The 26,090-nt window shown below is 43.7% G+C and overlaps 1 protein-coding gene across 2 annotated transcripts in view; it reads left to right on the top strand.

The window, feature by feature from the left end:
• The window catches only part of IL21R (interleukin 21 receptor), a 107,927-nt gene that overhangs the window by 45,443 nt on the left and 36,394 nt on the right, over positions 1 to 26,090 (top strand). Inside the window, exons 2-4 of one of the 2 annotated variants that reach the window (XM_069209888.1) lie at positions 7,065 to 7,150; positions 17,363 to 17,474; positions 20,668 to 20,870. In XM_069209888.1, coding sequence (XP_069065989.1) covers positions 7,066 to 7,150; positions 17,363 to 17,474; positions 20,668 to 20,870 — 400 coding nt within the window. In that variant the 5' untranslated portion in view covers position 7,065. Of the gene's footprint in view, positions 1 to 7,064; positions 7,151 to 9,029; positions 9,297 to 17,362; positions 17,475 to 20,667; positions 20,871 to 26,090 lie in introns of those variants that run through there. The other variant, XM_069209889.1, reaches the window with a different exon arrangement.

Genomic DNA, 26,090 nt, shown 5'->3' with positions numbered 1-26,090 from the left:
GGACCTCATCACTACACACTCACTTGACATCGCCTTCCTCACAGAAACCTGGACCAACCTCACTTTAGAACCTGACACAGCCATAGCCACCCCCAAGGGATACAAACTCCAATGCAAAGACCGCCTAAACAAGCCAGGCGGGGGCATCGCCATCCTACACAGAGACACCATCAAAGTCACCACCAGCTCCCAAGACACTATCGACAACACTGAACACATGCACTTCCTCGTCCACATCAACAACAACTCCACCCTCAGAGGTACACTAGTCTACAGACCACCCAGACGACGTCCCGCCTTCTGCGACACCATCGCAGACAGCATCAGCCCGTACGCCCTCACCTCCACAGACTACATCATCCTCGTTGATTTCAACTTTCACTTAGAAAACCCACAAGACCACAACATTACCTCCCTCATAGAGACCCTCAACAACCTCGGACTCAAACAACTGGTCACCGCACCCACCCACTCAGCAGGACACACGCTAGACGCAATCTTCACCTCAAGCCAACACATAGCCTACACCCACACCACCGAACTCCTCTGGACAGACCACTGCTGCGTCTACTTCTCCTTCACCAAACCCCCCACACACTACCATCAACACACCACACCCTACCGCATGTGGGACAAGATCCCCACAGAACGACTAAACTCCCAACTGGCCCATAACCCCCCCCACACCAGCGACCCCAACTCAGGAGCACACAACCTCTCCAAATGGATATTTACCTGCACAGACACACTAGCACCCCTCAGAAGACACATCACCACCCGCAACATCAAGAACACCCCATGGTTCACCCTTGAACTCCAAGGGCAAATGCCGCCAAGCTGAGAAAATATGGAGACTAGAACCCTCCTCAACCAACTTCTCCACACTCAAAACCAACATTCGCCCCCATCACCTACTCATATGCACCGCTAAAAGAGTTCACTACAAGACACGCCTTGACAACAACTCCCAAAACAGCAAAGAACTCTTCACCATCATCAACGAACTTGCCAAACCCAAAGCCAGCAACATAGACCCCACACACACACAGCCCCTATGTGACGCCCTTTCCAACCACTTCCTCTACAAAATCCTGGACATCCACAACAGCTTCACATCACACACACCCACCACACATACCCCTCTCCCACCCAACTCAACCCCCCCTCAAGACCCCCTACCACACTATCCACATGGACCCCTACCACACACGAAGAAACAGAAAAAAACTTGAACTCCATCCACTCCGGTTCCCCCTCCGACCCCTGTCCACACCACATCTACAACAAAGCTAGCCCTACCATCGCCCCCATACTCTACAACATAATCAACTCCTCTTTTGACTCCGCCACCTACCCAGACCCCTGGAAGCATGCAGAAATTACCGCTCTCCTAAAAAAAAAACAAGCCGACCCGGAGATCCTCTCCAACTACCGCCCCATCTCCCTCCTCCCGTTCCCCGCCAAGGTTGCAGAGAAATTAGTCAACACTCGCCTATCCCACTTCCTCGAAGAAACCAACACCCTTGACCCCTCACAATCTGGGTTCTGCAAGAACCACAGCACAGAATCCGCCCTCATTGCATGCACTGACGACTCCAGGACCAAAGTCGACAAAGGCGAGACCGTCGCACTCATCCTCCTAGACCTCTCCGCAGCTTTTGACACCGTCTGCCACCACACACTCCGCACATGCCTCCACAACATAGGAATCCGCCACAAAGGTTTAGACTGGCTCTCCTCCTTCCTCACCGACCGAACCCAGAAAGTCCGCCTCCCGCCCTTCCACTCCAACACTACCAAGATCACCTGCGGAGTCCCCCAAGGGTCTTCTCTCAGCCCCACACTCTTCAACATCTAGATGATCCCCCTAGCCAACATTCTCCGAGCATACGGAATCACCATCCTCTCATATGCAGATGACACCCAACTCATCCTCTCCCTCACCCGCAACCCCACCACCGCCAAAACCAACCTACACGCCGCTCTCCTAGACACCGCCAACTGGATGACCACTAACCATCTCCAGCTCAACTCAAACAAAACAGAAGTCATCATCTTCGGCCCCAACAAAACCACATGGGACACCTCCTGGTGGCCCCCCGCCCTAGGCCCGCACCCACCCCCGCAACCCACGCACGCAACCTCGGCATCATCCTCGACCCCGCCCTCTCCATGACACAGCAAATCAATGCTCTAACCTCCTCCTGCTTCCACACACTCTGCACCCTAAAAAAATCCTTCAAATGGATCCCCCCAGAGACCAGAAAGACTGTCACCCACGCACTCATCAGCAGCAGACTGGACTACGGCAACGCCCTCTATGCCGGCACCACACTCAAACTCAAACCCAAACTCCAAAGAATCCGGAACACAGCTGCGCGCCTCGTCCTTGGTCTCCCCCGACACGAACGAATCTCACCACACCTCAAATCCCTACACTGGCTCCCCATAGACAAGAGAATCACATTCAAGATCCTCATCCACGCACACAAATCCCTCCACAACACCGGCCCAACCTACCTCAATGAAAGAGTAAACTTCCACACTCCCACACTTTCTCCTACCTCGCCCCCAAAACCTGGAACTCCCTCCCCACCGACGTTCGCAAAACCAAAGACCTACTAGTCTTCAGAAGGAACCTCAAGACATGGCTGTTCGACCAGTGACCCTCCCTGGCCCGCCCTCCCCTACCCCCCCCAGCGCCTTGAGACCCTCACGGGTGAGTAACACGCTCTACAAATTTCTTTGATTGATTGATTGATTGAAAGGCAGGGTCCACAGAAGTCAAAAGGTTGAGAACCACTGTTCTACTGCACTACATTGGCCCATATCTTCTGCAGTTTCATATTTAGCGTAAGCTCGGCCCAAAGCAATTGGCGCACTGCTTTGAAAGCAGGGAAGCCTGTAAAGAGCGCTCACTGAAGGTTGTATTTAATTTTGTACATTTTTGGGCTCCTTACTTGGGCACCGGATTGAGTAGAAAGAAGCCCCTCAAAGATTGGAAGCAGGAGCACTTGTAGCTCTTCTCCTGAAGCGCTTCATTCAAGCTGTGGCTCAGAATGTCCCCCTCCGAGAGAAGGGTCGGATGCTTTTATGGGCGAGCGCTAAGCGCTCCGTCCCATTCTGTAATCTCTCTTTGGGCTTCCAACCACGCCCATGTCACTTCAGTCACTTACATTGGTTCGTGGGCTTGCTTGTTTTCATTTGTGAATAGCATGCATACGTCATGCCTTTTCCGGTGTTTAGCCCACTTACACAGCACCTGTAAACTACTAAAAACATACGAGGCTCGATGTTTCCAGCATGGTGTCTGAACTAATTTATCTGTTTATTTTCCACGCAACGCGATCACGCTGCATTTTACATAGTGCGAAACTGACCTAAGCAGGGCACAAGTCTGGGGTACAAGCAGGTACACGACATCCATCCACTATTTTCTTAGGGTGGATGCCGTCCTCCCTGCAAGAAGTGGTTCCCTCTGAAATATGCTGAAATTGTCCCATTGTAATTTTCAGATACCGGGACACATTCAGCAGTGCCTGCACCTTGTCTGCTTTTGTTTTCCAGCAGCAAATTGCAGGCGGGAGGGGGCGTTCATATTCAAGACTCCAACTGGACCCATAACTAAGGCTGAATTTAAGTTGTCATCAGCCCTCCTTTTGTTCACGATCCTGACTGGGAGCTATCTGAGCCTCACACCTAGATGCAAATGCAAGGGAGGGGAAACAAAAGCACAGAGCTTGTTGTTATCAGTTCACAAATTTTTAAGAAAGGCATGCTTTTTACTTTGTTCAATCTCTCTTTATGAGAGATTTTCATGCACCAGAAGAATGTCAGATTTGTTGGTCTGTTCCAGAACTTGCACAAATAATAAATTAAATACCACTATTTTGTTTTATTTCTTTTATAGCGCTACTCTTCCTAGTACAGGGAATCAGAGCATTTTACACCACACACACACATTATAAGTTGAAAAGAAATCCTATAAATTTGCAAATCAAATGCACGGTGTCAGAATTGTGACCTTTTGGTTGGATGAAATCCTATAAATGTGTAAATTATTGTAAAAAATATGTTACATGAGGCAGTGAGGGTTACAAAGTGTAGAAGTCACATATCCGGCATAGTTTATTAGCTCACTGTGAAATATTAGAAGGGTTACAATTTATGAACTGTGAGTAAGAAAAGGCTCTCTGTGTTAAAACCAGTACCTTGCATACCTAGCTACATAAATTAAAAATCTGTCATTTACTTGTTAAATTATGTGCTGTGCAGAAGACACATTAACCCTCTGTGCTACTTTGATTCAAAATTGGTACTAAAGAAAACACAGATTTCTCCTGCAAATGCATTACCTTCCAAAGTTATTTTACCATTATTTTTATTCCTTGAAATTTACTGGGCAGGTAAAGATCTCTGCACGAGCTCCATAACCCCATAAGATATTTTAAAATGCAGACTTTGCAACCAATGAGGGCAGAACATATTTATTGCCACGTTTCTCCTTGTTGCTAATTTCTTTGTAACAGGGTTTTTAAAAAATAAATGTATAAGCTGAAGCCCAGAATTTACATCGGGGTTGCGTCACTTTTTTTGATAAAAGCCCCACACAAATTCAATGTTTTTAAATATTGTAATGTGCTTAAATGTAATCATGGTAGACCTGCTAAACCCGTGTGAGGTCTTAAGATTTGATGTCACTTCTTGTAAGGTCATGGGTTGTGATGCCACTTCATGTGATCCTACCTGCGATGTCACGCGGCCGTAATGTCACGCGCTGTGATGTCAAGTGCCATGATGTCACTCCCATATGGCCTAACTCGGTTAGTCTCCCCAATTTTTTTTTTTTTTTTTTAGGATTTGTGCGCTGGCCGTAAGGCTCCTCAAGGGACCGTCTCTCCCTGGAGAAGGGGACACAACATGCGGGGAAAGACAGTATATGGGTACTGTAGTGGGACTGCGAGTCCTGCAGAGAGCGCTACTGAAGCCTATTCCCAGATTTTTTCTCAGTAGGTTTCGTGGATCACCAGAACTACCTGCCCGGGAGAGGGAAGGAAAGAGTGCCAGGCCCCAGAATATCGTGCTGGTGGGGGCCCTTCGACATAAATGAATCACTACTTGTGGCCTGTGAAGTGAATGCAGACAAGACGATTCAGTCTTGCTGTTTCTGTGTGTTTGAGCTGTTTGCAGCTGGACACCCAAGGGGGAACCCCTTTGACGTAAAAGGTGCGTGAACCCTCCCTCCCACCCCCCAGGTCCCCCTGCAGCGCCGGGGATTCGGGAGCCTCCGTTAGGCCTCTGGAGTGACAAAAAGCTTTCAGTGGACACCAACATTTCCCTACTGATTGACTCACCCTGCCTAGTGGCACCGATGTCAGAAACCAGGATTGCGTCTTCCTGTTTGTAATTATTTGAATAAACAAACGTGAATGCTGACAGAGCAAGCACTTGTCATCGCTGAGCTTGAAGTGTTAAACGTCAGCATGGACATCTGACGGTGAACTAGATTTAGTGCCATTATGTCTTATTTGTAACATTTTGTATAATTTTATATCGCCTAAATTCCAGCCCTCATGCCACCAAACTGGCTCCGCGTCAAAGAAAGATTTCATTTGAGAACATCTTGCCTGGCACGTGGACATCTCTCCAGCACCTTCGGGTCATACCAGCTCGCCAGAGCCGGACGTTACCCTATCCTAGCCTTGTTGTCACTTCCTGAAGATTCACCTTTTCCTCCATGGTTAAAATCGTACTTCTGCTTCATACATCATAGACTTCAATCACGAGTCACATCCGGGTCAGTTTATACCGGGGCTGATTCATAACAGACCTGCTACCACGCACTGCGTGCCCATCATGTCCTTTGCAGCCACTTGAAATAGCGCATTCCATGACAAGCTTGCAAGGTTCCCCCTTTCTACTCTAGAACTTCTGTGGCACACACAATGTCCTATAAGGACCAATCAAATAACTCTTAGGTGTCTCTCCGTTGTATGTGCATGCTTTACAACTACAGGAGAGACATGGAATACAATAAAATTATATTTTTTGTGCTTTCCTTGAACAAAAAAGGTTGAGTTGGAGGGGTCTGAGGCCAAGCCTGGACGGGCTCTGCAGTTAACAACATGCAAACGCCCATTTGTCTTTGCCTGTTTTTAACACAGAAGATCAAAAAATATGCAATGTTTATTCAGGAAATGAAGCCAACACAGCTTTACTGGTGGGTAATTTTAACACAGCGACGGTAAGGACTACTTATTACTGACAGTTTGCAAGTAATTTCCTGGCATCTTTTGAGATTGCTAACCACAAAGTATGGTAAGCAGCATGAATGCATCTATTATACTAATCTGTAGAACATTTTAGCATCCCCCACTGTTGGTGATAAAGATGCTATTGGCGAGGTTATATGGCACGATAAATGCATGTGTTTTTATTCATTTCATGAATACGTATTCCTTTGTACTTTTGGTCTTTGATCTAGTTCTGTGTTTTCTGCGGTGATGAAACATTATTGTATTTTTTTAATGTATTTCTGAGGTCACAACTAAGCCTGGCCCTGAAGTGGATGTGGTGAAATTCAGACCTTCCCGCCCAGAGAAATTTTTGAGAAAATCCTCTTTATGTTGTGTTTTAAAACCTCATGGTCAGAGAATAAAGGCGCGTCAGTATCCCAGACTAGAAATTTTAAAGAGGGGTTCTTACCTCCATTCAACTTCTGCCAATAGGAAGAGGAGGGATAAGTGACTGACAGGAACCCCGCCCTCACTCCTGGAGGCAAAGCACCCAAAGTCAGTATGGGTTGCCAGCAAGGAGCGCATTAAGTGGGTTGGGTCAGAGCACTGGCTGGGGGTGAGGATTGCCAGTAAGGAGCGCATGGAGGGGGTAAGGGCAGAGGCTGGCTGGGGATGTGGTGGCAGGAAGCAGCAGAGCTCTGCAAGCGGCAGCGTGCAGGGAGGGTTGAAGACGATGAGTGAGAGCCTTACTAGTTCTGCTACTTTCAGAAATCTGGTTTTTGAATAGTTTCGATGTATCAATAGTTTGTCTTTTTGTTGCTTTAACAGGATGGCCTACAGGATCAACATGAGGAGGGCCCCAGACGTATACTCAGTTCTGCTATTCTGCCTAATGTATGGCTTCATTCAAAAGTGTAAGTTTCTTGTAGAGTTTACTCCTGTTTATGGTTCAATCTATTTTGTTAATTTCCACACCTACATAATAATAAAATATTATTACATTTAGAACTTTATCCATCCAGGACCAATGAAAACATGTAGGTTTCCTTTGAGAATGCTTACAATTCCTAAAGTAAACTTCATGGCAACAAAGTAAGTCCCCAGCTCACCCCCTTCACCACAGTCAGAAGTATTACGTTTTGTATATGGAGCCGCCTGTCTCTATTACTCATTAGTTCCTATGTGTCCAAGTACATTATATCTGAATAATAAAGGTCCAAAGTGGTCAGTCTTTGGGAACAGGATGCTGTTGTATCATTTCGAGCAGAAGAGGTCTATAGAGCTGGCCATGTTCAATGCATGTCTCTTTTGATGTATTGTAGGTGTCTGCTTCTTCATTGCTAGTGTGTTTCAGAGACTGTGTTGTCATTGTATCGATTGTGGACTTGCTCTTTCTTTCCATCACAATACTATCTAGGACTTACCACACCCCCAAAACTAAAGGATGAGCGCATCAAGTGTTGGCACAGCCGGTTTAGTAATGTCTCCGAGTACAAGTATTGCCACCACCTGATCTTCCAGAATATTACATCCTGGAATATATGTTGTTGTGTTTGGCATCCCTTCCAATGGACTGATATGAAGCCACATCTAACGTGTGAGCTGATTTAGCCATTGGAGAGAACATAGGTGTTGAGAGGCAACTAGAAGCCTGGTCTTGCACGTGACACAATCATCGCCTTTCACTCTTGGGCCTGAGCAATGTCAGACTCAGTAAAACAAAGGATTATTGCTCTCTTTGTTTCATTCTCAACAGTCCCCTGAAAGTAGGCCTTTGGCAGGCTGATACTCAGTATGTATTCTGAAAGAGCTCAGGCAAAGGGTGTACTTTTAAGACTACCTTTTAATATACCTTTAGACCACCTTTTAATACACCAGAATCTAGCAGACCCTAGACTTGTGAGTAGGGCCAGCTCCAGATAGATTTGTGAGATTTAGTTGTTGCTGGTGAAAGGGGCTGACTTAAGGTACATGCCGGGAAATCCTCCATTATGAAAGGATCAAGTACCGCGGGCACTGCCTGGGCAAGCTTCCTGAGCTCATCTACCCCTCCACGTTGACTTACCCATGTGCTAAAAGGGTGGGAGGGTAGATCCGTGCCTGTACAACAAGGGTGCCATTGAGCAGGTCGCTGGGCGAAGCCACTGCTCCCCTTTGTGAGTGGTTCGGTCCACCCTGGCCTGCTTTGCGTCACTGTGATTTACCCACTTTGAGTACAGAGTTATGAAAAGTAAATAGGCATTTAGCTTTTGGCAGTTCAGTAGTTGTTTACTTATCCCGGTTTCATTCACTATTTATTAACATTGTACAGCATCGAGTTTTCAGTATATATTGTTTCAAAATGTTCCCCGCCCGGTCACAGAAAGCAAAGGTTATGTGTGGTCACTTCCTGTTGTTTCCTTGGAAGTCACGGCGTGTGTTTTCACTTCCCACCTCCATTGTCGTGTTGAATTTAATTAAAGGAGGTTTCTGCCTACTGTCCTTAGCAACCATGCATAGATGCTTTAGTGATTCAAACACCTGACCCAACTCTTACATTAAACTTCTCAGGCACTAAACAAGCATCGCCTGGAACTATGGTTACCGGCTTGGCTGGTATTTTCATGCCAAGACAGTTAAAAACATCAGCAGTGGTTTCTTCTGAGGGCCGGGGAGGCGCGTATTCAAAAATAAAATGACAATGACAAGAACTCATTGTCATTTTATTTTTTGCAGTGCGCGCTTAGAGCAGCACCAGCCCAGAGTCACGAATTGGTAGCAGAGGACAGAAGCAGGGCTGACTGGATGCTACAATATGCGTAAGTCACTTTGGCCGGCTGTTTTGCGGCAGCCAAAGTGACGCGCACACTTTGAAAAGCTCCACTGTATTAATACAGCTGGGAGTAAACCAAGCACAGGCCTCCAGGGCCTGAAGGCGCATCCAGCCAACCCATTCCTTCCAATCCAGGCGCATCTCTCATGGTTAACTGCTTGTGAGCAGTGTCTGGATTGGTTAGGGGAGCTCTTCCTGTACAGCAGAGACAGCAGCAGAAGAACACAAGGAGGACACACAGCACGTGGGTGAGTGATGTTTTATTTTATTTCAAATGTGTAATGTATGTAAGTGTAGTGGTTGTGTTTTATTTTGTAGTTAGTGCTACGTTTTTAATTGGGCTTTTGGAGGGGGGATTATTTTATTTTGGGCTTTTGGAGGGAGGGGTGTTTTAATTTGGGCTTTTGGAGGGAGGGGGTATTTAAATTTTTTGGGGCATTGGTGGGGCATTTCAATTGCTCCACCACTTTCAAAAGGTATCAGTCGACCCTGAAAAACATCGTTTTTTTTTTTTTTTACTCATCATTACCATTTTGAAATATAAATTTTAAAGCCACAAATAAAAGTTGAAAAGACATCATTATAGAATTAATGCTGCATTGCGTTACTTTGGGTTACTATCCTAGGCAAACTGGGATTTGCATTGGATTGTACATTTCACCAGCTGAACTTGCGTTAGGTCTTCTGCGTAAAAAAAAAAAATAATAATAATCCGGACGAAAAGTCTTTCAATGCATTTCAAGTGTAGGTTCTATAATGTGCTGTGTCAATCAGTGGACATGGTCAGTCAGGAGAAGTGGCACTGGGAGCGCCCCCAGGTTACTTTACGAAGATAAAAGGTTGACACCACGCTTTCTGTGGCTTCTCCGTGTAAAGGAGGCCTTTGTTTTCCTGACTCATGCTTTGGTTATAGGGCAGGGCGCGAAAGACACTCTCATCCTGTCTGCTGTGTCTTGGGTTGAGGCTTACCTCAATTAATATGCAGTAGTAGTCACAGGAAGAAGGGGTAAGCGTTGGTATTGTGAGATGGGTTGCACTGGTAGGAATCTGTGAAAGCAGGCCTTGTAAGTAGGGCTCCCAGTTTTATGGTATTTATTTTTTTAAGATTTCCGTCTGTATTTATCCATATTTATTTTTTGGTCATTTCATCTGTATTTATCCACATTTTATTTTGTTGCAAGGAAGAAAAAAACACTGCAGCTAGAATTATTTCAAATGTATTTAAATAGGCAATGCCTGTTTTTTTATAGGTTTAAATAGATGTATGTAGATGGGTAAATGCGTTACTGCTTTTAACAAAGAGATGCTTCTGTTACTCGCAGTTAATACATTACAATCTTTCCAATATAGCACAGTGAGCTGTGAAGGACCGTGTAACTCTCCCTGTCTTATGTAACATATCCTACACATTGATGTACACACATATGATTTATTGTCAATTTAACGTGTGATGTAAGCGCTCTGAAACTCTAAATTGGGATGAATAGCGCTATAGTGGTATTTCAATTGCTATTTGTGTTAAGACTGGGACAGACCAACACATCTAACATTCCTACAGTTCATCCATTCTCTTGGATCCAGGGACTGAACAAAGTCAAAAGCATGCCTCTCCTAAGTGCTGTGAAGTGATAACCTGTGTGCATTTGTTTTCCCTAAATTGCTTTTAGGTGTGCTTCTCCCCCTTCCCCCCTCATAGCTCCAAGCTAGGGTACTTAAACAAAAGGAGGCCTGATGGCCCCTTAATGTTGACCTTTGTTATTGGCTCAGCTGAAGGATAAGCCATCTTCCTGCCTGCACTCGGAAGGCTCATCTTCTAATGGCAAACAGCAGCAAAGTTAAACATATTCATCGGCATTTTTCTATTTCTATTTATAAATACAGACAAAGGAAAAATATTTTTCCGCCGGTATTCATATGTAAAACTTAATTTAAACGGAAAACTTGGAGCCTTACTTGCAAGGCACCAGAGAACCTGACATCTGGAATCCGGCGCTGAGGATGTGTTTTTAATACTACGGAGACAAAGGTAAACTTCCAAGCCCAGTGCAAGTTCTCCTAATCCTTACAACGGTGGAGTTCAAGTTTGGCACTCAATGTCAAGTTTTAAAACCACTCTTGCATTATTTGACAAGTGCACAGTGTGTTTACTATTTGATCAATGCAAAAAAGGCTTTTACACCAGTAGGGAAAATAACTTTTTCACAGACCCGCTACATAAAAGCTTCATTTACATAGACTTTTGGTGCAGAAATTACCATTGTGCTAAATTGGTGGCTTTGCAATGATCCAAAGGATGGAAGCTGCACCGTATCCTTGCAATGTCCACATCCTGCTCCCTCGTGTGCAACAGGGAAATCTATCAATAGCATACGAGATGAACAAATGACATTCTTCAAACAAGTGCATAAGCATCCTTGTTACAGCTGGACAAGGAGTGGACATGCTGGTGTTCAGTCAAAATCTGACCTAACCTGGATTGAAATGCTTGTCATCACATACTGGAAATACTTATAAGATGGTAAGGTTGACTTCTGTGGAGAGATTCAGGTACTTTTTCAAAAGAGTCATCCTTCAGTCATCCTTCTGGGGTAGCCTTTTTTGCTCACCTGCAGGGAGTGATACACTGATATCATTGTCCTTCTCTTGAAGCCTGAGTCTGCCCTGGGATCCCTTGACTACCTGCACACCCGCCCTCCTGGCTTTGAATAGTGAGTAAGGGATGTTTACTGTCACCTTTTGAGCACCTGTGGCAGAATCTTCATAATCAACAGTTGCCTGCACCTTTGTAAAGGCCCGGCATGCTCCAGTCTGTGCTGATTGCCCTCTTCCATAACTGTCCACTCATGTTTGGGTAGACCACCCTTGGAACGGATGAGAAACCAGAGGGAACCCACTTGCCGCTTATGTTGTTGGGGCTGGCCTAGTAGACCCTATTCATTGCAGCCGTAAGTCTTGCTCTAGCTCCCCCCTACTTCCCTACAGCATACCCTAAATTCTGCATCATACAGTTCTCTATGTATTTAAAAAGCACCCCACGGTGCCCACTGAGCCTCTCTCAGAATACGGTAGCATATACTAAAAATGCAACTGTCCAGTTTTCAATCAAAAACTGTGCTTCGGGCCCCCAGAAAGATGCCTTGTCTCCTCCTTTGGACGTCCTTTGCTCTGATTTCACCATGAAGTAACTTAAAAACATCCACACACTCCTCTTTCCATATCCTTTCCTTTGTCACACTCATTAAATGAGTTCCCAGGAAGGAACATTTTGTATCCCCATATATGGCAATTTCGTGGGCTTTACTTCTTTACTCTTCATCTCCTGTGCATCATCAATTTTATCCATTCCTCAGGCACAAACTCTATCTTTACAGTCCATTTTAGTGGCACTAACCAGCATCACATCCTCCGTGGCCATACATTTAAATATTTACCTTTTGATAACTGTGCTTTTCAGCTCAGCAACTGACAGTACTTCCCCGACCCCAATAAACCAAGTGTTCAATTTTGTGACATACCTGGTACAAGAACGGGGCTGCATTGTCATCTGCCACACTGGAACCACCTTCTGCACCAACTTCTCCTTCTCCCCCATGTTCGCATCACACCAGAATGCTCCTGAAAAAACACCGACTTCACATTTTACATTAGATCCAACTTTCCACTGCCAGCCCTTCAAGTTCTTCGACCACAATGCCTTTCTCCTGTCCCTTTCACATTCATCACCCCACAATCCTACCTTCTTCCAGCTCCAAATCCTCATCATTATGATCCAGCTCCGTCTCTCCATTACATTCCTTGCATTTCAAACCAACATCACTTGTGTCAGAAATTCCCCATCACCAACACCACCATCTGAACAACAAAGAGACCCTATCAGCATATGTCAGTCTTCTGCTGGGGGCTGTATTAGACTCCTCTGGGTGTGCCTCACCGATGTCCATTGACAACTAGGGCCTGAAACACATGACTAGCCCCTTCTTCAGGTTGGCGTTGTGAGGCCACCTGGCTACAACGATACACCCCTATCCTACGTGCTAATGCAATACTCTTAAGACCTAGCACTAAGTTACCTGCTGGGTCCTCCTGCTGCTTGTCCACCCCAAAAGCCCCAAACTTCTCCTCTAATGCCGAAACCCACATCCATTTTCCACCACCAACCTTTTCTCAGTCTCTTCCCAGCCTTTGCCACTTCAAATACTACTCTTGCCCCAAAGGTGCGCTTCCGGCAGGCCCAACAGGTAAAATGCCCTTCCCAACAACCCTACCACTACTCAGCGTCAGGTGAACCTTAAGTAGCGGGGTTTTCATAATCAAGCTGGGAGTTAATGACGATAACTTTAAGGCCCCTAGAAATGTAATGCAAACATTTGACTTAACAACTAAGTTAACTTGAGTAACCAAGATGAATTTGCTCTCAGTAAACAAGCCTAAACTTTCTACTCATGGCGAGAGGTCCTTAAATTATAGGCCATGCAGACGGGGCCCAGGTATTAATCTATCCAAATAACAATAGCTCCATGTGGGAACAGTTTAATTTTAAATAGTTGCAATTCATGTAATGCAGTATAGACTTAAGTAAATATTGGCAAGTCTCTCTGAGTTTTCATGACATGGCTTATCTTATCACACATTTAGACGAGTATTATTAGATATGAAATGCCTTAAACATCAACAAGAATCAGTAAAAGAGCTGCCCTTTGTGGCATGTCGCATCCTACACTGGCTTTGATTGATATGAGGGTCACAACATTGCAAATTCTCTATATTTTAAGAACGGTCTAACCCATTTCAAGGCTCTTTCTATTATGCCTACTTCCTCAAGTTGCCCAATCATAATGGTGTGATCAACAGTATCCATATGAAAAATGCCAGAGAGAGATCAAGCAAAATGAGGCAAGTGGGAAAGCTAGCAAGCTGATGTGCTAATATATTTTTTTCAACTTGGCAACAGCAAAATAAAGGGGAAAGGTCTACAGTTAGCTACCTTCTCAGAATCTAGCTTGGTTCTTTTCAACGGAGGCTTGAGTATAGATTTCTTTCATCCCTGCAGAACTACCCACTACTAAATGAAGAATTCAAGATATAACAAATGGGGGATCAGGGGGTAAAGCCATATCTTTTAAGACCCAGTCTGCCAAGTATCAACTTTCAGGGTTCAAACAGGTTTTTTCACCTCCACATCATACAAACGAGGAAGAGCCAACATTTTACAAATTTCCTCTGCAATTCAGTCAAGGAACGTAGCCCTCACTTGACTGACTGTACCTTTTTAGACATGATAGAATCATGTATATCCTCTATCTTTTTATTAAGGTAAGAAGCTGCCGAACAATTCCTGAGTATCAGTGACATAAAGAATCCAACAGTTTTGTAAGATTGGGTACGACCAGGAATAGTTTCTTGGGAGAATTAGAGACCAGTGGTATTTCCATAATAGTAAGGAGTATTCCTGACATTCTGCACTCTTGAACTTGGTCGAGTCCAACTGGACCCTCCACCAGTAGTCAAAGGTTAGATAAGAAAAACAACAGCACATACGTGGTGGAAGAAAATTCTGAAATGAAAACGAACAAACACAGAAACAAAGTTACAATCTGTAAGAAGCACAACATCTGAGAAATAAAATAATTTACTTGACTCTACATGATGGATGAGTAATTATGGAGAGGAATTGAAGCGATTGTAACCAATTTGACAAATAATAACGAATCATACTGATATAGTATCTTTAAATCCTGCGTATGTAGCCTAAGAGCATGTCATGGATCACTGGATCCTGGGCTCTGTTTCCACTTGTAACTTACTATTCATACCTCCACTGATCATTCAGGGGATCTGGAGGCAGCCTTCCCTTTTTGGAATACGACAAGACATTACAAATTAAGCATCTAGAAATATTGAATACAACATGTAGCTCTTTAGCATTTGCATGGTTGTTTATGACCGTCATTTCTCCTAATATAAGGTTACTGGGAGGACAGAGGATAGCTGCATATTGCCATGACACACCACAGTATGCATTGTGATCCTGTCTGTGTGGAACTGCAGAAGAGATGTTCTGCTACATATCTTTCAACCAACTTGAACCCTATTCCCTCCTATTCTGGATCTCTTCAGGGCTGAGGAAATCAAAGTAATAGAAGGATAAGAATTATGATGCTACCTTTGATAAAAAATTAAGTAGGTGCTATAAATTGTGCATGATAAGACAGCTCTGCTCCTTCACTCTACTGTTGTGCAAAACAGATGATTTTATTCCATCCTCTTGATATGTCTGACAGCTCATGAACAGGCAATTTATTGGCAGGAAGGGGTTTAATGTAAACACTATACATTGCTCTGAGAAGTCTATCTCTGCACAACCTATCTTGTAGCTAGATACAGCAGCTTTGCACTCATTCCTAATAACCAAGGCTTGCTCTGTGCCTTTTCATTTTACTGTGGGAAAGAGAAGCATATATTTGACTTCTGGCAGCCTCCTTTTTGCAGGTTAAGACCCCTAAGGAAAGCTATTGACGAATACCTTTCCATAAGAAAAGCCATTGTGGCTTGACTGCTCTCTTAGTTTATTGTAAGCCTCTCTGTTGCCATGTCTATGGAATTCTGAAAGAATTACCTACATTTGATTCACTCTACTAGTGTTGCTGTCAGAGGGTAATTCTCAATTGCTCAGAGTTCTTGTTCGAGGTCTCCAAACTCAGGAGTTGGTCCCAACAGATGAGATGAGGATACATGGTCACTTCCTCCTTGCGTCCCATGAAAAGTGCTGCTTGTCTGTACCGAGAGATGCTTCCTTGTCCACAATGTCTCGGAGGGATGAACTAGAATAAAGAAGGGCCTAAGGTGGAGACTGAGTTGGATGTGCCAGATTTAAGGAAAAAGAACATGTGCATCTTTCCTCTGAAGACCAATTGGGGCTGATACACATTTATCCACAGGGTATCTGAAATCACAGTAAAACAGCAACCAGTCTCCAAGCAGCATGCTAGAAGCCACTTGGTGATTGACCAATTTGTTTTCAGACCAGTGTCGTCAGTGGAACTGATGTCTGTAAGCACAAGTACATCTTTGCATTTGCATAGGCCGAACAGCGTCAGCACATATTTAAATATGTACATCTACCTACTAATCTGCATTGTCCCCTTATGGTGATGGCTACCTTCATTGCTGTCCTGCAGTTATGAATGCAACTTTTAAACCCCACAGATGACCATGAGATAGCTGGATGTCCTGGTAGTTTGTTCACAACTGTCAGGGCTGCTGCTCAAGGGGCCACTTAAAGGTCCCCAAGAGCAGAAATAAGCGCCAATTACTGGTGCAATTAATCAATGGACAAAGGGACAGGAGTACTGTCTAGCATAGATGTTCCTCCTATGGAGGGAGGCTGTCCATCAAACCAGCCCAGCACTATCCTCAAGTCCTTGATTTCATGGCTGAGCCTTGCAAGCAGTGCTAGGGGCAGGGCAATGAGCCAGCATCCATACCACTTATTAAACTCTGACTTTATAGAAAGGTTTCAGTCTCATCCTTGCTTTATCCACATGTACTCTGCAACCGTGTGTGTAATGGGTACTTTTAAAGGCAACCTACAAACATGTGCACCTTTGACTCCTCAAACAACATTCCTTTTGTGTATGAGTGCATAACTGAGCTGTTTGCATGGTGGCTGTAAGGAATAATTAGTGAGTGGGGCGAAGAGTCCCTCATCTCCTGATGAACCCCAATGACCCCACCACCTAGCACAAATCACAGACTTTTCCGTCTTCATCATCAGCACAATTCACGTTGTGATCTCTGCATAGCGACTTCTGTCTCAAGAAAGAAAAACTTTAACAGAAAATATGAAATATTAACTTGTGTACATTTCACAGGAGCCCCACCTCAGACAAGTAAAGAGCCTAAAAGCCCACCCCATGTCCAGTGTCTGCTAGAAATGTAATTTTTTATGCGATCCTTCCCTCACAAGATAAAGCATCGTACACTTATGGCCTCATTTAGGGTTTGGCGGATGGGTTACTCTGTCATAAATGTGACAGATATGCACCAACCGTATTACCAGTGCTGTATGATGTAATAGACTTGCAGTATGGCATACTGGATATCCATCACTTTTGTGGTGCAGTAACCATGTCCTCACACTCTAAATCATACCCTATTTCTTTTTAGGTATGTTTACGCTTTAAAATAGTAAAAGGAAACATTGACCACCTATAATCAAATGCTCTAGGATGATCCTCATATTATCGCCACATCCTGGTCTTCTTGCCCAGCAATAGAAATGATCAACTTTTCTTCTCTCCATTTATAACGACAGGTGCCCTCTGTGGGGAACTGCGCTGCTATGTGGACTTTATTGAAACATTGATATGTACCTGTGAAGCGGAGCACGGTTCAGCAGATGAGCTGTATGAGCTGTATGCGACTTGGTAAGCATTTCATCTAGAATCAATAGTATTGTTGTAATATGCATGCACGTTGTCAGTTCTAACATATAAAATAAGATATATAGCACTATCATTCTTTTTCATGTAAGATCAGCTTTATCCTCTCTACTAGACCATGGGCTTTAGGGATTAAAGAATTCAACACATGGCACATGATCCTCCATTCGATCGATGTGGCCTTGATGTAAGCAGCCGTGAAATTTGTTCTTAATTTGAGGAGCGTTTCTTTTGGAACATCTTCTGGGAGATGGTGCAGACTGATGATGGAGGAGGGGCTCTTCGAGACAGTGCTGCCGGGGATCCTTTTTGATATCAATGGGGCATGCAACAACAATGATAAAAGTATTTCACTATATTTTAATCACTACCTGCCAGACCTTTACCCACTGGGATTAAGGCCCAGACAACGACTCATAACTAAGAGTGAACAATTACTAAAACTGACCAAAGTGAATCTATATTGCAAGGCTGTGAATCTTTTGAGGCCTATAAATGCATTATTGAAACTGCTGTAACTCTGCAAGTGTTCCCCCTCGTAGACTCTATGTAACAACTTGTTTGGGTATTTTCGGGCAGTGATGAGACCAATAAAGGTAGACTCATCTTGTTCTTGTTCACTACCTCCAGTGGAACCAAGCTTTGTTCAGTCTCTCTTATGTCCACCCCCTTAACCAGTTTTACCCTTTATACGAGAAAGAACTTGTGCCCATCATAACTACGTCAGTAATGATGAAAATGCCAGTGTATTGCTTTCCTCCCAAAAGGAGTATGCGTTAAACTCCCTAAATATGCTATTAAAACAGTTCTCTATAAAGTTGACAGCTTTACCTAGCGGATATGGTAAATCATATATTTATTGTTCAAATTATTTATTGGCTAAAAGTGTTGAAGGGATAGTCAAGCAAATAGGCTCGGAGCCATACCGAGAAACAGGATTAATTGCATACTTTGCATTCCTCTGTCACCCCAACCCACTGAACTGAGTCAGCGATGATGAATATTAAACACCAACCCTGATCCACCTTTATTGCCATTGAAATTGTTGTCTTACTGGACATCTCAGCCACTTTTTAATGCAGAGCTATACAAGTGTTATTCCAGTGTCCAAGGGGTCGAAGGGATCTATAATTTGGAGTATTTCAGTTCCACATGCTCTGTCAAGTAAACATGTTGGTCTTTCGACCCATTTTGCTGGGATTCACAGTCCTTCTGGATGTCTTTCTAACTCTCAAACCTCTTTTTTGTTGGCTGCTTGTAATAATTTATTACCATAGGTACTTCCATGTATACATACAATAAACTAGGAGGCTAAAGGGAGTGAAGAGGTTAAGAAAACTCTAATTCCAACTACTGAGTGGTGTGTAGATGACTCGGTCGTGAGGTGCAAGCCTAGATGGAATCAAGCTGACAAACCATATGTATGGCCTGTAATTGAAGTCCTGATGGTTGGATTTTCATCTTCTTTGTGCTTGCTGAGCCTACAGGAATAAGTTCAAGAATGTTTGTTTACACTTACAGGCTGATTATATCATGGACACAACAACCCTTCCCAGCATCTAATTTCATTTCCATAAAGATGGCCCAGACGAGTGGTCATCACTACACTCCAAACAACTTTATATTACATATACAATCAATCAATCATAGCATTTGTAAAGCGCACTACTCACCCGTGAGGGTCTCAAGGTGCTGAGGGGGTGGGGGAAGGGGCTGCTACTGCTCGAACAGCCAGGTCTTGAGGTGTCTTCTGAAGGTTAGTAGGTCCTGTGTCTGTTGCAGGTGGATAGGAAGAGTGTTCCACGTCTTGCCGGTGAGGTGGGAGAATGATCTGCCACCGGCGGTTGTTCTGTGGATGCGTGGAACGGCGGCGAGGGCAAGGTCAGTGGAGCAAAGCTGGAGGGTCGCGGTGTAGAAGGAGAGTCGTCTGTTGAGTTATTCTGGTCCGGTGGTGTGCAGTGCTTTGTGGGCGTGGGTGAGGAGCTTGAACGTGATTCTCTTGTTGACGGGGAGCCAGTGCAGGTCTCTCAGGTGGGCTGTGATGTGGCTGTGGCAGGTGATATCCAGGATGAGGTGTGCGTGTATATACATACATGTGCAGTCCAGCACAAGGTGATTACCTCAATCCAGGTCATATCGGGCAATGTCTCCAGTTCTGAAATTTTCAGCTACATATCATTATTTCAGGTATATTAGTCTAATTAGGTCAATGGAAGCAAAACAACACTACAGCGCCCAGAGTACCCAGCATGTTAGGCTTCTTTTGGACAAGAACTATTACACAACAGGATGCACCCATAATCTGGCAACATATACCAGACACTGTGCAAACAGATGTAATTGCGCACACATATAATACATCCACAACTCCCACTTTTTACTAGTCATCTCCTTAGAGAAGGGAGCAAGTGTTAGTTGATCACGGTTAAAATCCCAGGGTGATTATGGATAAGGCTCTTCTCAGGGAAGCTAAGTCAGGCAGGTAGTAGACACTCACTATTACCAACCACACTCGCTTAGGAACCTCTTCTTTCCTGCCTGGTTGAAGGCAACACCACATACACCGATTACCCCTGTAAGGCTATTCCTCAATGGCTGCCAATACAAAACAAAATGGCAAGATTTATCTTTGGTTTTATAAGATGAGACCATATCGTGTAATAGGAAAGGGCACTGCAATGGCACCCAATCCAAAGTCATACTGATTTTAAAATACTTTCTTTAACTGATAGAGCTGTCATTGAGTAAGGTACCTGAGATCCAACATTTCTTGGTACAGGTGAGTGTAACCTTTTAGGTCCACTAACCTAATCGAAATTTCTCTTCAAAGAAACGAACAACCATGTTTTGTGGGTCTTAGTTAGAAAAGTTCTCCTTTGGAATGTCTTCTCTAATATATCACAGCTCACGGAGGATCACAACTCACCCACGACCATAGGAGCTTCTGAAATCTTCGGAGAACCTAAAACTTTTCTATTGACTTTCGATACCGTCAAATGTGCGGGGCAGCCCCCTGGGTCCTAATGCTCTACTACCCTCTGAACCATGAATACACACTCTGGAGTGGTTGTGGACAGAAAAGTGCAGATTATGAATAGAATAACAAGTAAAATCAATGGAAACTGAGACAGCAAGAAATTATGATGTGACATTCAAATGTGTTTTACTATATTTTAAGGTCTATTGACTCCGACGATGACGATTCTGAACACTGCAATCTCACCAAATCTGCTAAAGAAGACCTCCTCACCACATATGAATGTCAGATGAATATGCAATCGTTTTCAGCCGGGGACACGATACGAATTAATATGACAAAAACCAGAGGTGGGCAACCAGAGGAGTCAAAGGAATGTAAAGTGTTCAATCTAAATGAAATCTGTAAGTTTTCCTTATAACATTATTTGTGTTAATTACTGGCATTCACAGTTTCTTGGATGCATGTATTTCTCATATTGGTCTGTTGGCATTTCTTCACAGGTAATTTAAACAAAAAATGTTTGTCATTTCAATCTTAACTTCATGAGTATGAATCCCCATCTATATATAGGCAACTCAGCTCCCCCCTTTGAATTTCATGGAAAATTATAAATCCCAAGATCTCGCCCTCGAGAAGTTTGTGTACAGACTCTCACCTTGGAAGCCTTGTTTGCTCTACTGATTCAGTATCATATGGTTGATGAAATAGAGCGCACGTGAAAGTGGGAGAGCGGGAACCCAAGATCATTATGAGGGGAGAGTAGGACTCTACTAGGAGAATATCAGAGTATTAACATATTGTCTTATGTCTATACCACAATCCCTACTTCCATGTGCTCTGTGAGTATTTCATTCTTTGGTATCCAACATGACATATTATAGGAACTGAGCATTTTAGAGTTAAGCAGAGAATGACTAAGGCAATATTCCTGGTAAGGAAGCCGGGGAACTATAAGACATGTGACATATAGGGGCATATTTACAAGAAAGTGGCGCATCAGCATTGACGGGTCTCTTTTCTTGAATCCCCCTGAGGCCTCCTAACGCAACCATGGCCACAATATCACAATAGCGTCAAGATTGTTGGCTCTATTGTGGTGCTTTGCTGCACTAGAGCCTAAAAGTTTTACTCTAGTCCAGCAAAGCACAGGGAGGCCCATAGGAGATTATGGGTGCGTCATTTTAATGTCTGTACTGAGCAGGCATTAAAAATGAAGTCAAATATGGCGCAGTAAAATCTAGTAAATTTCAATGCGCCATTTGTTTGGGCCTCCCTGCGTAGGAACGCCCTCCTTGCATACATTATGCCTGGCACAGGCATAATGTGGTGCAAGGGTTTACAGAGTGGTGCAATGCATGCATTACTCCACTTTGTAAATATAGCGCAGGAAAATTTCCTCCTCACTGCCACATTAGCGTGAAAAACAAATTGCGCTAGTGTGGCGCAAGGGGCTTGTAAGTATGCCCCATAGAGTGGCTTCTAGTCAGCATGCATAGGGATACACAGGTACATCACTTTGAAGCGGATGAACCATGGGTCCCTCCAGCGGAAGCAAACTGAACACAAACTAGAAGCAGCAAACTGGCTGGCACCAATCAGACACGAAATTAGTGGCAATCAAGATCTGCTAACTTTGCAAACAGAGAGAAGCGGAACCCAAAAGACTCTTACTGGCACTATTCCCATTAAACAAAGGTACACAGGATTATGATCAGCTCACATTCTTTTTAGCATTATTATTATTTTTGTTTATGTAACTCAATGCTATATTTATGGAGCCAAAGCATTTCATCATATTTTGAATTTCTAAATGGTAAAAAAAAACTAATGTGTCTCTCTATGAGTTTAGCGCTTACATTAGCAAAAGCAGTAAATCATCGCAGGCTCAATATTTGATCATATTTTGTGAACAAATTCACTTTCCAGTGAACATAATTCACTCCGGGGCTGATTTAAGAAAAGTGGCGCTGCACCCAGTGCAACACCACTTTCCTTGCACCTCTTAGCGCCTCCTACCACCACCATGTGGGCACCGTATTTAAAATGCGACGCACCGTGGTGCAGTGTAAGGGGAAATAGCATCAGAATTCCTGACACTATTGATGTATTCTGCAGGAGTAGCGCCAGCATTTTTTGGCCCCATTGAATTCAATGACATGCCCCCCTTCTAATGCCTGCTCTGAGCAGGCATTAAAAGTGCCAAAGAAAATGGCGCAGGGAAATCTTTTAGATTTCCTTGCGCCATTTTTTCAACTGCCCTAACAGGGAAACGCCCTGTTACATACATTATGCGTGGCGCAAAGGTTTACAAAGTGGGGCAATGCATGCATTGCGCCACTTTGTAAATATTTGTAAATATGGTGCGTGTAAAAAGTGACTTTAGCACCGCCTTAGTGACAAAATAATGACGCACGGTGTCGCTAAGGTGGCCCTAGGGGCTCTTAAATAAGGCCCTTTATACTGAAATTTAAAATAGGCATAATAGAATCATGGCATGCTGATAGACGTCCCAATGAAACAAAGCATGAGCAAGCACAAATGAAAGCGTAATCACACTTTGGGACATATTTACAAGCCCTTTGTGCTACTTCAGAGCCACCATAGCGCCATTTTTTTTATGCTAAGGCGACGCTATAGTGGCTTTCCTGCCATGCCATATTTACAAAGTGGCACAAAGCTTGTATTGCGCCACTTTGAGACCCCTTGTGCCACATTACACCTGCATCAGGTATAATGTATGCAAAGGGAGCGTTCCCACACAGGGTGGCACGAAAAAATGTCGTAGTGAAATCTACAACATTTCACTTGCTCCCTTTTTTCCATCATTTTTAATGCCTGCTCAGAGGAGGCTTTAAAATGACGCACCCATTATATTCAATAGGCCTCCCTGTGCTTTGCTGCACTAGTGACAACATTTTTAAGGCTAGTGTAGCAAAGTGCCACAATACCGTAAAAAATGACGCTGTTGTGCTAAAGACTGCCATGGTGCGCCATATTGTAAAAACAGCACAACCATGATGTCGTTAGGTGCTGTTAGGGGGGGGTGCATGAAAAGTGGCGCCACTTTCTTGTAAATATGCCCCTCTGCGTGTTAACAATTGCTGTATACTGAAGGTATATGAAACATCTCTCTGCTGGAATATGTGAACACCAAGCCTCAGCAGTTCATGCAGAATTCCTCTTCGACAATGAACCAAGGCAGAGCGTACAGTGATCCAGCTTCACAGAGTTACCAGCAGCTGAATCATTGCATGTCTTTGCCAAATCCCGCAATGGGATCTCATTGATCTAGAAATCATTCAACCTGCACCGCCATAGAGCAAAACAGTGTAAACGATTGACTCCATTTTGAAAATAGTGAGCGCTAGGAAAACATTGTGGAAATGCGTCAGCTGAACATGTGATACAACAAAAAGTCCTGCAGTCCGAATTCTGACTTTGAAGCATACTCACATTATCGAGATAGGGTAATTTTGAATTTCTTGACTAAGAAAGTCAATGTTACCCTGGTGGAAGTATTTTGGAGATTACGAGTATACAGGGAGTGCAGAATTATTAGGCAAATGAGTATTTTGACCACATCATCCTCTTTATGCATGTTGTCTTACTCCAAGCTGTATAGGCTTGAAAGCCTACTACCAATTAAGCATATTAGGTGATGTGCATCTCTGTAATGAAAAGGGGTGTGGTCTAATGACATCAACACCCTATATCAGGTGTGCATAATTATTAGGCAACTTCCTTTCCTTTGGCAAAATGGGTCAAAAGAAGGACTTGACAGGCTCCGAAAAGTCAAAAATAGTGAGATATCTTGCAGAGGGATGCAGCACTCTTAAAATTGCAAAGCTTCTGAAGCGTGATCATCGAACAATCAAGCGTTTCATTCAAAATAGTCAACAGGGTCGCAAGAAGCGTGTGGAAAAACCAAGGCGCAAAATAACTGCCCATGAACTGAGAAAAGTCAAGCGTGCAGCTGCCACGATGCCACTTGCCATCAGTTTGGCCATATTTCAGAGCTGCAACATCACTGGAGTGCCCAAAAGCACAAGGTGTGCAATACTCAGAGACATGGCCAAGGTAAGAAAGGCTGAAAGACGACCACCACTGAACAAGACACACAAGCTGAAACGTCAAGACTGGGCCAATAAATATCTCAAGACTGATTTTTCTAAGGTTTTATGGACTGATGAAATGAGAGTGAGTCTTGATGGGCCAGATGGATGGGCCCGTGGCTGGATTGGTAAAGGGCAGAGAGCTCCAGTCCGACTCAGACGCCAGCAAGGTGGAGGTGGAGTACTGGTTTGGGCTGGTATCATCAAAGATGAGCTTGTGGGGCCTTTTCGGGTTGAGGATGGAGTCAAGCTCAACTCCCAGTCCTACTGCCAGTTCCTGGAAGACACCTTCTTCAAGCAGTGGTACAGGAAGAAGTCTGCATCCTTCAAGAAAAACATGATTTTCATGCAGGACAATGCTCCATCACACGCGTCCAAGTACTCCACAGCGTGGCTGGCAAGAAAGGGTATAAAAGAAGGAAATCTAATGACATGGCCTCCTTGTTCACCTGATCTGAACCCCATTGAGAACCTGTGGTCCATCATCAAATGTGAGATTTACAAGGAGGGAAAACAGTACACCTCTCTGAACAGTGTCTGGGAGGCTGTGGTTGCTGCTGCACGCAATGTTGATGGTGAACAGATCAAAACACTGACAGAATCCATGGATGGCAGGCTTTTGAGTGTCCTTGCAAAGAAAGGTGGCTATATTGGTCACTGATTTGTTTTTGTTTTGTTTTTGAATGTCAGAAATGTATATTTGTGAATGTTGAGATGTTATATTGGTTTCACTGGTAATAATAAATAATTGAAATGGGTATATATATTTTTTTTGTTAAGTTGCCTAATAATTATGCACAGTAATAGTCACCTGCACACACAGATATCCCCCTAACATAGCTAAAACTAAAAACAAACTAAAAACTACTTCCAAAAATATTCAGCTTTGATATTAATGAGTTTTTTGGGTTCATTGAGAACATGGTTGTTGTTCAATAATAAAATTAATCCTCAAAAATACAACTTGCCTAATAATTCTGCACTCCCTGTACATACTTTGATCTACTATGCGTAATGAGGGGGGTCTCTTCGGGTGGGGCAAATTCATTAGACTTCCAAACCTACTTGCAGCCATGATAAGTCCTGTTAGCAGAAGAAACAATAATTTGGGAACTGCGAGGAAAGCATCATCAGAGTCAAGTGTGAATAGGATTGGTTCCTGTAAGGCAGCTTGGAACATGAGGGAGGAATGACGAGTTCCATTTAATCAGCGAGATCCTCTGTTCTTTGCTAGAATTGGTAACTGGTAATTTAATTTGAAGCCAAGTAAATTTGCTTCACAAAACATTTCCTCTTGGTAGTTGACGGTGACCATGTTTCTTGTTACTTGAAACAAAATCTGACCTAGAAAGGCAAGTTAAATTATGACAACTTAAGTGAAAACACTAGAATTAACTTTAGTTCACCTGGTTTGCGCATGTCTAGTTGCTGAACATCATAAATACTACAAGTGAATAATAGATTTTACACTGAAACATTTCTGCAACTTTTAATAGATGTATTTTTGTA

The sequence above is a fragment of the Pleurodeles waltl genome, chromosome 10 (assembly GCF_031143425.1).
Source record: "Pleurodeles waltl isolate 20211129_DDA chromosome 10, aPleWal1.hap1.20221129, whole genome shotgun sequence".
NCBI classification, from domain to species: domain Eukaryota; kingdom Metazoa; phylum Chordata; class Amphibia; order Caudata; family Salamandridae; genus Pleurodeles; species Pleurodeles waltl.
This window is presented reverse-complemented; position numbering and strand designations above follow the sequence as displayed.